Source organism: Microchirus variegatus, assembly GCF_963457635.1.
Source record: "Microchirus variegatus genome assembly, chromosome: 9".
NCBI lineage: Eukaryota > Metazoa > Chordata > Actinopteri > Pleuronectiformes > Soleidae > Microchirus > Microchirus variegatus.
In genome coordinates this window covers 11,189,616-11,204,916 of record NC_139810.1, presented here as the reverse complement: position 1 = coordinate 11,204,916, position 15,301 = coordinate 11,189,616, and the positions used below count along the sequence as shown (strand labels likewise).

General features: G+C 39.6%; 1 protein-coding gene across 1 annotated transcript in view; it reads left to right on the top strand.

Moving 5' to 3' along the window:
• ctnnbl1 (catenin, beta like 1) overlaps positions 1-15,301 on the top strand; it is a 45,421-nt gene extending 30,120 nt beyond the window's left edge. The window contains exons 14-16 of the mRNA XM_083895032.1: positions 6,685-6,822; positions 8,316-8,388; positions 14,735-15,301. Of these exons, the coding sequence (XP_083751158.1) occupies positions 6,685-6,822; positions 8,316-8,388; positions 14,735-14,823 (300 nt within the window). The 3' untranslated portion in view covers positions 14,824-15,301. The remainder of the gene's footprint in view (positions 1-6,684; positions 6,823-8,315; positions 8,389-14,734) is intronic.

The window sequence follows — 15,301 nt, the reverse complement described above, 5'->3', positions numbered from 1 at the left end:
GCTCTGTACATGTATTTACCACAGTTGGCTGGGGGTAGATGCCACTATTTAGCTCACTAGTTTGAGCATGAGCTACTTTTCTTCCAATTGCAACTCGAACAATATGTACCCATTTGATTATTTTTATATGTGAATTAAAGGTTTAAGTAAATGTCACATGTGCGAAATAAGATGATGTAGATGGCAACCCAGTTCCGTCCAGCGCCTCAACTAAATCAGCTGCTGTCTATAGTTGTTTTATCTCTGCTGTGCCTTTTGATTTCTCCCCAGTTAAACCTGTTTTTAAGAGCAGTAAGCAAAATGTTTTTCCTCTGCAACATATTATCCACAGATTTCTCAGGAGGATAGCAATGAAAAAGCTGCTGCTGCTTCTCCCTGCATCTCTAGCCCAGAGTCCCTTTAATAAGCTGCTTATTTTCCTCCCATCTTGTGTCTCTCTTCTCTCTTTGTATCCTTCCAATTCTCTACTCTTACATAAAGCTGCTTTCCCGTCCTGCCATATATTTTTTTATTGTCGACAACCTTCCTTTCCTCTCTCTTGTTTCTCTTTTGCTTCCTTTCCCAGCTTTTATACACCCCATTTCCATTTCTCTTCTTCTCCCTTCACGACAGAGAAGTTGTTGTTCTCGTTAGTCTGTGCGGTCACTTTAATTTCCATATCTTTGCTTTCTTTTTGCTAAATAATTCCCTTTTTCTCTTTTCTTTGCTCATCTTCTACCCAATTACTCACTTTCTTCTAATGTATCCCTTTTCTCTTCTCTTTTTATTCCTCTTCCAACTGGCTCTTATGCATCATATCTTGCTTGTCCTTCCCTTCCTCTTCTTTTGCCCTCTGCTTTTACCTGTTTCTCCACCTTTTTTTCTTCCAAACCTTCTTTGCCCTGCTCCCAGCTTGTTCATAACAGCTTTTGGAGATTGATGAAGTGCAGCAAAAAAATGACTGAGGCCAACCTCTGTACTATGAACTGCATCGCAGTGTGCACTTTCCTTGAACCTAAGAAACCAGTTGCTTACTGTAGTGTGTTTATTAGTGTGTTTGGTCTTTGGTTTTGCAAGTAAGTTTGATATATTTAGTTTTTAAGTAATGAATGCTCCCTCTGGGCCACAAGGTTGGTGTAGTGCAGTGATTCCCAAACTGGGGTACCAGTTATGCAAAATAATGGAGGGGATACATGGAGACAAAAGAAACAAAAATACAAGAAAGAAAACATGATTTGCAAACAGCCTGATTACATTTAAAAATTGGCATATATTATACTAATAATTAAATTATAAATATGTGTTTAAATTCAATCCATTTCTATAGAACTGGACTACGTATTTGTTTGAAGGTGCTGTCAAATGCACCAAGACAAGGCTAATGTGTATATATATACACACATATACTGTATATACACATACAGTTAACATGCTGGTAATATTTAAATAGTTATTTTTGGTGAGAAATAATTGACTTTGAGAGATTTTATGTGGTGAGTCAGTGCCGTGTGTACAGACACAATTTTTCAAATGCACAGGAGTCGGGTATACATGGCTGGAGGTCAAATATCTGAAGGGGTAGGGGACTGAAACGTTTGGGAACCACTGGTGTAGTGGTGAGCACTCTTGCCTTTGCAGCAAGAAGAGGTTTGCGACCTTGTTGGAACAAGGGTCTTTCTGCATGGAGTTTGCGTGTGTGGGTTTTCTCTGGGTTATCCGGTTTCCTCCCACTGTCCAAAGACATGCAGCTTTTGGGGATTAGGGAATAGGAATTGGAAACTCAAAATTGACCGTATGTGGCTCTGCGATGGACTGGCAATCTGTCCAGGGTGTACCCCGCCTATCGCCTTTGTTTATATTCCCTTTATCGGTGCCCCAATCATTCATCATTCCTCTCATCAGATTCATTACTGTATTCCTTCATTTGGTGAAAAAGTGTGTTTGCAACATCCGTCCACCCAGCACACTTGTTTTTATGGTTTGTATTGAGAGCTTTCTCCTGTTGCGTTCGATTAATTATTCCAGCTTTATATGATTCTTGAATTACACCACATTGCCTGGAAAGGTTTAATGAAGCTCATCTACAAATGACTTTCAGATTCATCTGATTGGTGATTTTTCCCAGTGCAGAAAGCAATATCATGTTGTCTATATAGTAGTAGTGTATGGTGGAATTGAGACATACAGCATGAAGTTGTACCACCCCAGTTTTTGGAACCCGTCCATTGGGGTACCAAGCACAGTGGTACGGCTCCTAAACGATGGAGCTAGACACACTGCTGTCCATTGATTTCATGATACAGAATGATCACCTTTGTGTGACAGTTGGCCAAAAATGGCTGTGCTTTTTTCCATGCAGCCTGCAGCCTTCTCTCAAACAAAGCTTGTCTTCTTGCGATAAACAGCCACATGCTGTGTCACCTTCTTCTTCTTAATTGGTGAGCTACACTGTGTCACACTGGTATGATCAGTCAGATCAGGGTGTACCGTTTCAAGTGCACTGTGGCAACCTGAACTGCACTTTACCACTTGGAGGAAACCGAGGCTGTAACGACACTCCAGACAACTCTCCTCCTTTAAGTAACATTTAACATCTTCTAACTAAGACCACAGTTATTTCTCAAACCTTAACAGACTTTATTTGACTTGTTCTTATTTCACTTTCCCAGAAACAATTAAAACTAAAACGGAAAAATATGCTTTGTTTGTGATGGCAGAGGTATAAATATTTGTTAGAGATTAATTACCACCAAGCTTTATGGCTGTACCAGCTTCTTTTTTTCTTTTGTTTTGCCTTGGCAGTTGTAAGGGACTAGTTAACGATCAAGACTGAGAAGCTGATTGGTACAAAACAGATTATTTCTGTTCCTCTGTGCAGCATTTTAACTTTTGGAAGGAGTTCAGCAAAGAGTGAGTGATGTTGTATTCTTGTTGGCAAGTTCCTCCTCCCTTATTGTTACACAGCTGCCTTGCTGTGCCCCACTTTATGAACAAACTTCTAATTGATGCAGACCCAAAGCATAGGGCTGTGGTTTCTTTTGGAGATTATCATAACTTGAAATCAGCATGTTGTCTCACACTCTCACAAAGTTCTAGTTTATTTTTCCTTAAAGTTTACCTCATTATCAACCTCTGTGTCTCTGTTTTTTAATGAGGATATCTAACCTCTCTTTTCTGTGTTTGCTTAGGCTTGATAAAGAGCACACAGACACAGTTGGTTTTTGCATAGTGCTGACAAAGAAATAACTTTAATTCCGCATCTAAGCATCCCAGTGGAAAAGGAAGTGCATGAATCACAAACAGTGGCCCACATAAAACCTCACACCCACTCGCACTGTCTCGTGCACAAGAAAGCAAACATATAATGTAATGGAACACACACCCTATTAAAGCTTTTCTGTAAAAAAAAAACACTTATATACACATCATGCTCAGGCGCAAGCGCATGTGAACAGTTTGTAATGAACACAACTGTTCATATATAAATCATAATCAGCCCATCACACAAACACATTTGCGCACTGCAGCTAAGTTACAGTAGAGGGACTGAGACTGAAAATCACTGCTTATTACTTTGTCTGTACTGTAGCCAGGCTGCCAGGCTCCCCCGAGGTTGCAGTAATTGACTTGTCCAATCCCTCCTTTAAACACGTTATTCTTTCTCTACTTCTTCTGCCTGCTGTTTGCCAGAGGGACTGTGCTGCCGCACAACTGATATTGGCCGGCCGCAATGTCAAACCCCAAAGTGGACAGAAGTCTGCTGCTTTAATGAATACTGCCCACTTTCACTGGGGTTTTAATAACCCTTATGTCCACTTCCTTCGCTCCATATAATGAATATTTAATGCGCTTGTCATTGTTCAAAACCCTCTACTCTCTGTACTGATTCAAAAGCCTGGTTTGATCCGTCATATGTTTTAGAACATCTCTTCTCTGTTCCTGTACAGTGAGGCTTGCTGCAGTTTTTGGCTCAAAAAATATTTTCTTCCTTTGTGTTTTACTTCGATGAGTTCATACACTGCAACATGATATGTGACTATGTGATCTAGTTTCTTATCAACCAGTCAACCAATATCACAGCATGAGATTCCAAAATTGTGAATATCCTTAGTTCAACTACAAAGTCCTTATCCAAGTTCACAGTTCACAGTTCAGATATTCAGATATGTATCCTTGCGAGGGTATTATACCACTAACTTACCAAATGCACAGAAAACTGACACTGGAATATAATTACTATTGTAATAAATGGTATTGGACAACTGCAATATAATATTTATTTACCCAGGGGAAAATTGTATTTCCATTTCTATTATGATAATAAAAGTAATTCAACCAACAAAGAAAGTGTATAAGTACTTTAAAGTGTTCTGCCCCTGTATTCAAAATGAAATGAATGTATAAATGAATACACTTTAAAACCAGTTGCCAGTTTTAATGTTGTGGCTGATTGGTGTAGGTTTATATGTATTGTTGGTTCATATCAAAATTATTACCATTTTAATTAGATTTTAGTATTTACTTTGCTGCTTTTTGTTCTTTGTTGCCTTGATGTTTAACCTTGCGCTTAGAATTAATTTCTATTTGCAGACTCATGTAAAACATAGCATATTTCTTCTTATCTTGCCAGTACACACATCACAGAACCAGGTTGTCGTCACATGGATTCACATGGTTGAGATAAAGACCCATTCCTCTGCAGCTGATAGGCTGAAGGCTGTAATGGAAACATGTGGATACATAGTAATCGAGTTGTCCAAGACATTCTCACAAAACGCCTCTAGCTCTTCTTTGCAGTTGTGGCCAATGAGCAGAGTTGAGAATGACAGGAAGTAGATTTGCTTCTCGTGAGAAAATGCAAACACAGGTGATGTGAGCATGCAGGTTTTTAATTCTCCCCCAGGGTTTACATTAATGTATTGTGTCCTATCTATTACAGAGTTAGAACTACATCCTGTGTGTTGTATCGTTGCTGAGGTTGGATTGGAAAATTTGCCACAAGCTACTGTATTGCACCTAAACAATGAGTTGAGTTGTCGTGGAAACAGATAATCTTTTTGCATATTTAATGGGGACTAGCTAACAACAAGGCCGAGCTTAGGGACTACTTTACAATGCAACAGCTCTCCATTTTGTAATAGAACAAAATTCTGGGCCAGTGTATTGCCCAGAGGACACAGATGAAGTAAATGCCCTACATTCAGTGGCTATTAAAGGTTCTTGTTTTAATTATCGGCCTTGTTTTGAATCCTTAACAAGCTACACTTCATATTGCACAGTAGTTCTTGTTCTTCCATTGTATTTTGCTGGTCTTTTCTTCTTGCAGGATAAAATCCTGCTTTCAGAACCCACTGTTTTCTTATGATTTATTAATCATTATTCTAGTGGAACACATTGGAAATACGCTCTAGGGCCTCATTGTGTTTTGTCCACTGTGGGTTTTTTCTAATGCAGTGTTAAATGTGTCCAATTATCTAATAGCAACAACACATAATCATACTGAAATCATTGTATGTATTGTTTTACATTCCAATTCTCAAATGGTTTGTCCAAAACAGTCTTGCACCTGAACTATCCCTTTAACTTCAGTTATTGTGTTCCACAGTGTAATTGATCTCAAGAGACAAGGCCTCTTTGAAAGTTTATATTTTCTTTGAGATGAAATCATTGGTGTGTAAATGTCATGTGTGGTACCCTTTAGCTGGATGCTGAAAGCCATTTATTTTCATTAGGAATAGTTTGAAAAGTTGCCCTTTTTCGTGATTTACTGTGTCATATACTGTAGCACGTGAGCTTCTATTTTATTGCCGGGCCAGCTGGCACAGACACAGGTCGAGTCTGTGTGGGTGCGTGATTCAAACACAGTAGAAAAAACGGCTTGTTGTATATAAGTTAATGTCTCTTCAGTTCAGGTCTTCTTCAGTAGAACACAATGTCAGTTTTGTAAATGATGTTCCTGTTGAGAGGAAAACAGATGATAAAGTATCGTACATATAAGTGAACTCAAGAGCAATTGAGCCTGGTTGCAACATGGTGCTGACCAAATCATGAATTTTGGTCGTAAAATTTGGGATCCGATTCATATGAGTGATGTCAGACCTGTTACCACTTAACTAAATCCTCAAGCTTCAAAATTGGTTATAGATAAATACACATAATAATTTAATTTGCTTCAAATATCATCTGCGTTGCTTTCCTCACTGCACTAATTTGGCTTGATGTGTATCATGACCACAATGTAGTACTATATGTTAATTTTGTTGAAGTATATGTGGAACTATGTGACACTTCTGTGTTTCTGTTCGCACTACAGACTCCTCTCTCCTCTCTCCCTTAGGTCCGCTGCTTAATCTCTAATGATGATTAATGTGGGCTGTGTGCATATTGGCAGCACTGTGTTATTGGCATACTGACAGGGTTGTTAAGATGGATAACTATGCAAGTGTGTGTATGTATGTGTGAGCGTTTGCCCCCCTCTTTTTTTAATGTTGCAGCTTTGTCGTGAAATCAATTGATTTGTGCGTGTACTCGATGGAGAAAATAGATTTGTGGAAAAGGCAGAAAAACAACACCTAAATTAAACTTTAGTCTTTAGTCTCTTGAGTTAGTTTCTAGTGAATTTTAAACCTCCAAAACATATCTAATGAGTGATCTATTCATGTTGTGTCTTTACGAGTGTTGTACCTTTTGTATCTGTGTGTGCAGGAAATGGTTCGTCGTGGCGAGATCCTGGACGACGGCATGGAGGATGAGTTCTACCTTCGGCGCCTGGACGCTGGACTTTTCGTCCTCCAGTTGATCTGCTACATTATGGTGGAAATCAGCAACTCTGGGATCTCACAAGTACATAAACACACACAGACTTTTTTTTTTGCCACTCAGATTAATTATTGTTAGTGGGACGGGGGACAAAGCAGACAGGAGTCAGATGGTTTTTGTAGACCTTACAGTTCAGTGGCTCACTTAAAGTGCCCATTGACCGGAAGTTCCAATTAACGCTATTTTTTGGTCTGTATCTGCGCCATTACCTCATTTATGAGCCTGTTCCAGAGGTGGAGCTGTGCTTCTGAGAGCTGACGTGCTAATTACGTCACTTTCAGGTACCTGGCCAATCACAAGACAATTGAGAAAGCTCTCGTTAGCTGGCCAATCACAACACGGTCTGTCTGAGGGTGAGATTTCAGTCTGAAACAGTGTGGCTGATGAGAACTTCACTGAGCGATTAGGAGAATAGGAGGTTTTTGACCATAAAAACAAGTTAATGTATGTAAGTAGATTAAGATTTTAAGATTAAGATTAAGAACCCTTTAAGTCCCGCAAGGGGAAATTTAATTCTGCAGTGAGTTAGTGAACACACACAGCACACAGTGAGGTGGAGAACATGCTAACCCAGCGCAGTGAGGGGGTTAGGTTACCTTCCGGTCTCGAGCTCGATGCCCTAACCACTAGGCCACAGCTGCCCCCAGACCTCCATAATTGCATATATGTGCGATAGGACCACTCTATGGAAGCTTTAACCACTTATCTGCGATTCACTGAACCCCCGCATTACTACTTTTGTTGATTTGACTGCAAAAGCTCATAGTGTTCCCTGCCTTATTTGTTGCCAGGTATTAAATTCATGTCATGTTTTTAGTTAGGAAATATGATAAAAGATTTTGTGGCTGTTGTGCAGATATTGTAAGATGAAACAGAAACTCAGCTTCATCCTCTTAGTGGGTGTTTCCAGTGACAGTGAATGACTGACATCTCTGCTAGCGTTGCATGGAGACATCCCTACGAAACCCTACGAACAGTTGAAAACATACTAATCATTTTCGTTTCGTGTCACATGCAGGGCTTAATTTGGCCATTTTTATGTAAAAATAACCTTTTGCATGTTCACCACCGTGAACAAGACGGAAGCTGATTTTCTAAACACCAGCTGTACAATGATCTGTTGTTGTGGTTATTGTGTCAGACTCTGTCACCAATAGTATTTTATTACAACTACTACTAGACCATGAATTCGAAAAACACAGACATTTCTGGAGACAGATTATCAATATCCAGGATTATTACTGTCAACCTAACTAATTAGCTTATCATGCTAATGTGGGTCTCCCACTACACGTCGCATTTGCTTGGGTGGTTGCTTACAAGCATGTGGTGCTGTGATTATTCCAAGAGAGAGGTTTGGGTTTGGGTCTGGAGGGTGTGTCAAAAATGGCCAGACTTAATCAAGGTCTTGACCAAACATTGCATACACGCTTGATTTATCAGTAAGAGTTCATTTATATTCAATTTTATTTTAAAGCCACAGCATTTTCCTGATCCTCTTTTTCCTCTGAATTTAGCTGCAGCAGAGAGTCCAGCAAATTCTCAACCTCCGAGGAGGCTCGGTCAAAGTAGTCCGCCACGTCATGAGAGGTGAGTAAAATGAAGCATTTAGATATAGCAAAGGTAACAAACTCATCTGTGTTTAACTTAATTTATTTTATGATTGTTTTTTTGTTCCTGTAGTAATCTGCCTTTGCCAAAATTAATTTCTCAGATGATCTTCAATAATAAATAATCCTCCCTGACACACAATTTATCTTTAAGTGAATGAAAAGATGGAGGAATTGTGAGAAAATGAAATAGATTTCTTAACTTATGAGGCACATACTGAATAACAACTCTATGAGAAAAACTTTATTTGTTATATTTAACCCTTCTGTTACCATCCACCATTCACATGCGTACTTCTCATTACCATAACTCATAGACCAGTTGTGATCTAAATACGTCAAAAACTACTGAAAAACAAATAATAGAAAGAAGATAGAGCTTTGTGCCCATATACTTGTCATTACTGTTGCCCTCAGGACTTCCGCGTAATGAAAAGATTCACCAGCGTTTGTGACGTCAGCTTCTCAGCACCTTATTTCCTAAATGGTTGAAAGTGAAAGTTATCTTACATTTTTAATGTAACATATCTTTAGTATTAAAGTAAATAAATCATCAGTCACTATATCTAAAGCAGTCCATTTTACTTTTAGAGACTTTTAGACGCAATTTTAAAAATCCTGCTTCTAACACTGGCAAGGGAGCAACATTTCAGGGAGAAATGTTGGTTTAATCGCTGCTCTTTGGCTGTGGTTGTTGTTTGATAACACGCCCATGCTCTTTGCCTGCCAAACCCACTGTGCTGGAATATAATAAAATACTATGAATAATGTCATTCTCCCTTATTCTCTGGAACAAAGAAATAGATTTGGAGCATATTTAGAACCTAGGTGTCAAAATCCACTTTTCCATTGTTTTAAAGTTGAGTAAGGGTTTGTTTTTTTATTCTCCAAACTATTCCTCCTCTACGTCTATCCATTTGTGCACTAGCACAGCTTTGAAGTAAACAGTATTGGTCACACTGTCCCCTGCTTATGGAGACGTCCCGAAGCAGAGAAACAGAGGAAAATCCAGGTCAAAAATGACATACATTAAATACAAGTATGATAGCTATAAACAAACAGAGTAAGAAAGGGCATTTGAAACATCCTTGTATGAACTATAACCTATTTTGTGGTGAGAGGAGAGGACACTGTCTTTCTGTCTGTCATTCATTGTCTTTTTTTTCCCTCTCCCATCCTGTCCTGTAGTATTTGGTTTCTGTTGGGTGTTCAAAAACCTGGCAGTTGTGTTCTTTTCTTTCTGGCGTGACATCCATCCATCCTGTATCATTGTCGCATAAAGCTCGAGGACGAGGCTCCCTTCACACAGCCCTCTGGCTCTCGGTGGCATGTTGCACTGTAGATAAAGCCATCCGTCACACATGGCAGTGCCAGAAAACATGGCCATGCTCCAGTCCTCACTCTGTGTATGCGTGCGTGCGTGTGTACTTGTATTTGTTAACCATTCAGGACCTTTTCAAGCATAAATACTGACTTTGTCAGGACCAATCATCCTCAATGGGACCAAAACCTGGTCTTAATGAGGCAGAACCTACTTTTTGAGAAGTTTAGTTTTGTACGCATGTACATACTCACTGACCTCATTATTAGGTACACATGAGCCTAAATATTTGGCATGACTGGACATTGGTGTAGGGTCATCTGCACTAGAGCTGAAACAATTAATTGATTATTAATTGATTACTAAATTAATCAGCAACTATTTTGATAATTTGATAATTAATCGGTTTGAAGCATTATTTATTAATAAAACCAGCCGTGTGACAATTTTCCTCTGTCCTCACTGGGTATATTCTCTCTTTGCTTTTTTTACTGTTATCTTTAAACCCTAGAGATGTTTGTGTGTGTGTGAAAATCCCAGTAGATCAGCAGTTTCTAAAAATACTCAGTGCAGCCTGTCTGGTACCAACAAATATGTCATGTTCAAAGTCACTTAAATCACCTTTCTTTCATTCTGATGATCGCTTTGAACTTCAGCAGGTGTTGGAATGTTTGCGTTTCCAAGCAGTTGAATGAGTGTACCTAATGAAGTGGCTAGTGAGTGCACATGTGCATGCATTCAAAATGTACTACTTATTAATGTGTGTATGCTCTCCCTGTGCCCTGTATGTGCATAGTTTTTACACTAATCTTACATGTTAAGCTCACTCCTTCTGGATAGAATTTGCATATTGCATTCTTGTCTGCCCCTGCATGTGTTTACATATTAATGTTCATATTTTGTGTACTTGTCCTTGCATGATCTTCAGACACGTGTGCATTGTGTGTTGAGTTTCTGTGTGTGTGTGTGTGCCCTCACCCGTTTCATTAGGCCACAGTTTGGAGGCCTCTCTCGTTTCAAGTGCTCCACCTGGTCAATGTGAAGCTGCAGGAAAAAAGGTTAAGCACATGCAGAGTGCGTCGCTGTGCTCTGATGTCTTGACCTTAATGACGTTAGTTCACTGAATGAGAAGCGGTTCGGCGGGAGGGAAGGATTAGCTCACACACAGATAGGAAGGAAATTGATTTCACTAAGGTTGTGAAAATCAGTGATGAGGTTTCCTTCTTTGAAACTTTGGGAGGTCATGTCACACGTTGTGCTTTGACGTGACATTGTCATAAAGAAATCTCCATTGACTTTGTGTAGAAAAACAGAAAGAAATAATTTGTGCTGATCATTAAAATGATCTCTGGGCACCCTGGGTAATGCTCATTTAGCTATAAATAACAAGAAATGCGGGATTGTCAGATAACGGTAAAAAAATTTGATGGTGAGCTTGTTTCTTGTTTAGTGGCTAGCACTGGTGCCAGTTATAGTGCAAGTTCTTCTGGTTTCAGCTCATTTGGATCCCCTCTGTGTAGAGTTTGCATGTTTTCCCTTTGTGTGTGAGTTTATTTAGGGAACTCTAGCTTCCTCCCATACTCCAAAAACATGTAGATTGGGATTAGGGAAACTGGAGTGTGATTATGTGAACTTGAATGTGAATATAATGTGTGTGTGTCTCTGTTGGACCTGTAAAAAGCTGGAGACCTTGTCCAGGATGTATTGTGTATACTGGCTGAGATTGAGTCTTGCTTCCCCAGTGTCCCACTGAAATGGATGTTTTCGTTTACACTTTCTGTTAGACTTATTTGCATCAGGTTGAGGAACAGGCCATCACAGGGAAGTTTACCGTGTTGTTCTCTATTGATCACAATACAAGTAAAAGAAATGTTTGTTTTTTTTAAACAAATTTAAAGAGTTGGAGAAGAAAGCTCACATTCTGGCTGTTTTTTCACCTCCACACTCAATGCACATTGTGTTCGCATTCCCTCATCTTGTAAAGCAGCAGCATTTGCCTGACACCAAGCCCCCCCCAGAGATCCAAAATGCACTTATAGTAATGAAGCAATATGTTACCCATCGCAAGAGTAGGGCTCTTTCAGTTGATGGTTAAATAGCCAATACTTGTTAATGCTGCCATTTTCCTTTTAAAGGCCTTAAAAACAGCACTTCAGCAGATGGCTGGCTAAGTGTATCCAGTGATTTTTCCCTCAAGGTGTCCTTTTGACTCTTTCGCTGGTTTTATTTTAGAGACGTAACTGTAATTTTTCCGTCATTTCACATAAATGTATTTGCCTCTTAATGCTCTCTACATGGTGAGATTCACTTTATTGGACTTATCACACATTAAGAAACATTTCTGCTAAGCAACAAGTATGTGACGCTGAAATATTGGGAAGCACAGTTCGTTGAGCATCGTCTGTGTCAACTGGCCGGTGGCGGTGGCGTTGGCGTCGGCGTCCTGGCCGCTGCTGTAATCACACTGTGTCCTACTCGTGGCCGCTGCTGCAGCGACAGCTTCTGGAAATGGTTCTCCTTGTACTCATGGCAGATCAGTCGCAGTCACTGACCTGAGTAATGGCCATGCTCAGTACTGTATTGTCCCCCGTCTTGTTGCCTTGGAGACGGAAGGAGGGAGTACCAGCATGCCAAAGAAAAGGTGCTGCAGAGAGTTGAAGAGTCCCTGAATCTCTGACCTTTCTGTCGGTGTGGCTGACTGCACTGCCATTCATAGACCCACTGACACACACACACACACACACACAGACAATGACAGGCATACAGTGAAAAGAGGCTGTAGGTTTTCATGTCTTCGAGGAATTGCTCTCCCCGCGTCCCCCAACCTGCTTTTCTCAGTCAACCTTAAAATTCTGCTATTCTTGACTTGAGTAGGATCCTGGGGATCACATTCAAATCCTCAGTGCTGCATTTCAGGGTTCAGTTGAAGCTGCATATCACTGTTCCACAGTCCAAACCTTCACCCCTTCCCCAACCTCCCACCTCCAAATACTGGACTTACTTGTATAAGTTCCCTCCCAGTGCTTTCTTTACCCAGCTGTCCTCAGAATACCCAATGATGCATTGACCTCTGTGCTACTCTTCTGTCAAACCGCATCTCTTCGGAGTTCAACGGAAAACTTGTATCTCGCAGCAGATAGTGTCCCGAACTGCTCTGCTTCCCTCACAGCTCAAATGTATGGCTGGTGCTCCTGACTTAAATGCACACCTGTCCAATTTATTCCTTTACTCCCCTCTGTCACGCATTGATGAAAGGTAGTGCGATTTTTAAAGGAATATGTTTTATACTTGAGGAGTTTCCTTTTATGTTACCTTACTGCTGCTCCTCTGTGACATTTCACAGAGAAATGCTGCAATTTTCTGTTCCTCCACATTTATTTGACTGCTTGCTTTTCCATTCAAGGAAAAAAAAAACACAGATTAGAGAAATTATTCGTTATATTTCATTTTTGGTTTTATACTTTAAATTAAAGGAACTAAGCACTTTTTCCTCCACTGCTATCTTGGAACATTTGTGGTATTCTTTTTTTTTTTTAATAAATACCCAATAATGGACAAATGAAAACAATAAAAAGAGAACCTCAATGAAAATGGGGCTTTTGGAGCATTATTTCATTTTATTAAAACCAGCATCTTCTCCAGTTAGGACATTATTTATGGCTACTAATGAGACAGTGCAGTTAAAGCTACGGTAGGTAAGTCTTTAGGAGCCAGCTTTACTTCAGCGACTGATGAATGATACAGATCATAAACAGTTGATGTTTTTTTGTGTATTTACAGTCTATACGATCTCAAAAGAAATCTTCATTAGCCCAGAGAAACAACCTGTGTACAGCTGATCAGGATATCGACTAAAAATATCCAGATCTAACCAATCCATTGCTTAATGTGTCCAGACTTATAAGCAATATGACCCAGCCTTACTTTTAAGCTTGGCATAAATATTGATTTGATTTATATCTTGATTATATATCAATATAGAATAATATATATATATATTTTTTTTTTTTTTTAAAGTACATTGTGTTAAGACACAAATACACTGCTATTCATATCCTTCTTAAAAAAGTCATTCCATGTGGTCTAAATGAAATTATTGGTTGTGTTTCTTACAGCATTGCAAGGTCCACAGACACTGGCTTTTGTCCTGTTACAATTTATTAATTGATGTTGTTTACATGAAGATGGTTTCAATAAATAAAACAAGTAACTGTTTTTGAAGCGACTGAGCTACTGTAGAGTAAATTGACGTTGAAAGAGCAGTCACATAATCAATAAGATTTTAGCTGAAGCTCAATGTTAGTCTTATGTGTGTGGAGAAAATAAAAGCCAAATATGAAGTTATGAAACTGTACAACAAAGTCTCCCTGGTGTCTGTGACAGCCATGTGTCTCCCTAAACCCTCCGGGCTCTCGTCAGAAAAGCCTCCTTCGTTTTCTCCTTTCTCCTGTCTTCCAGAGAAAAGTGGTCTTTTCATCTCTCTGTCTCTGACATCCTTGGGTTTAATGTGTAATCCCTGCCTCGGAGGCAGGCTGAGAGAGACGGAGCAAATGCCCGCGCTCCTCAGGGGCTGCTGCAACAGCAGCTGCAACTTTCTCTGCCTCCACATTAGACTCACAAATCAACTGCCGCATGGTCTCAGAGGCGGAAGCAAAGAATAGAAGAAGGTGCTCAGAAGCATGTGATGGAAGTTTGAGCATGACACAATACACCTGGACCAATCACTGGCTGCGAATTCTGCCATTTTTCAAAGAAAAAGTGTGATTCTACTTTTGTTACACCAGTGAGGGGTTATTCAATATCTACATTATAATTACTTGTCTGTCTAATCTGTCCAAACATATCCATACTCCATCCAAAGTAGTACAACAAAATAAGACTTGTGCACAGTTTGTGAAATTCTGGCACCAGGGATGATGTTTTTCTTTCTCCTGGAAAGTTGCACAGCCGTGCCTGTGCTGTCAAGTCAACTAATCTAAGCTGACTTTTCTCTCATCTTCTGCAGAGTACGCAGAGAGCATCGGAGATGGGAAGAGCGACGAGTTCAGAGAAGCTGAGCGGAAGAGGATCATGGACCTCGTAGACAGTTTCTAATCTGACCCTTTCTCTCTCACAAAGAAACCTGCTCTTACACATGATAACAACCAATGGACCAATGGTGATTGTGACCTTGAGCTATTGGTCTGTTTTTCTGCAACCAACAGGAACTTAGATCATTTACATGCATAGAAATGCTGCTAAAACATTAATCTGCCATAAGCAGTCTGTTGTTATTTAATAGTTATTCCATATTTTAAAAAGCAATCTTTCACATTCAACATTTGAGGACAAAGAAGCTCAACTCTTTTTTTTTTCTTGTATTAGAACTCATGAATACACAAAGAGACTTGCGGTGTAAACAAACCCACCACAGAAAAGGTAGGAGCAGAATTTTGTAGATTAAAATACACAGAAAACACAGATGTTCTCGCAGCTGCAGTTCTGTTTATTTCTATCAAGTGGTGTTAAACCACTGTACGATAATCATGGACCGAATTTCCTCTTTCTCTCTCTTTTTTTTTGTTGTTATGGA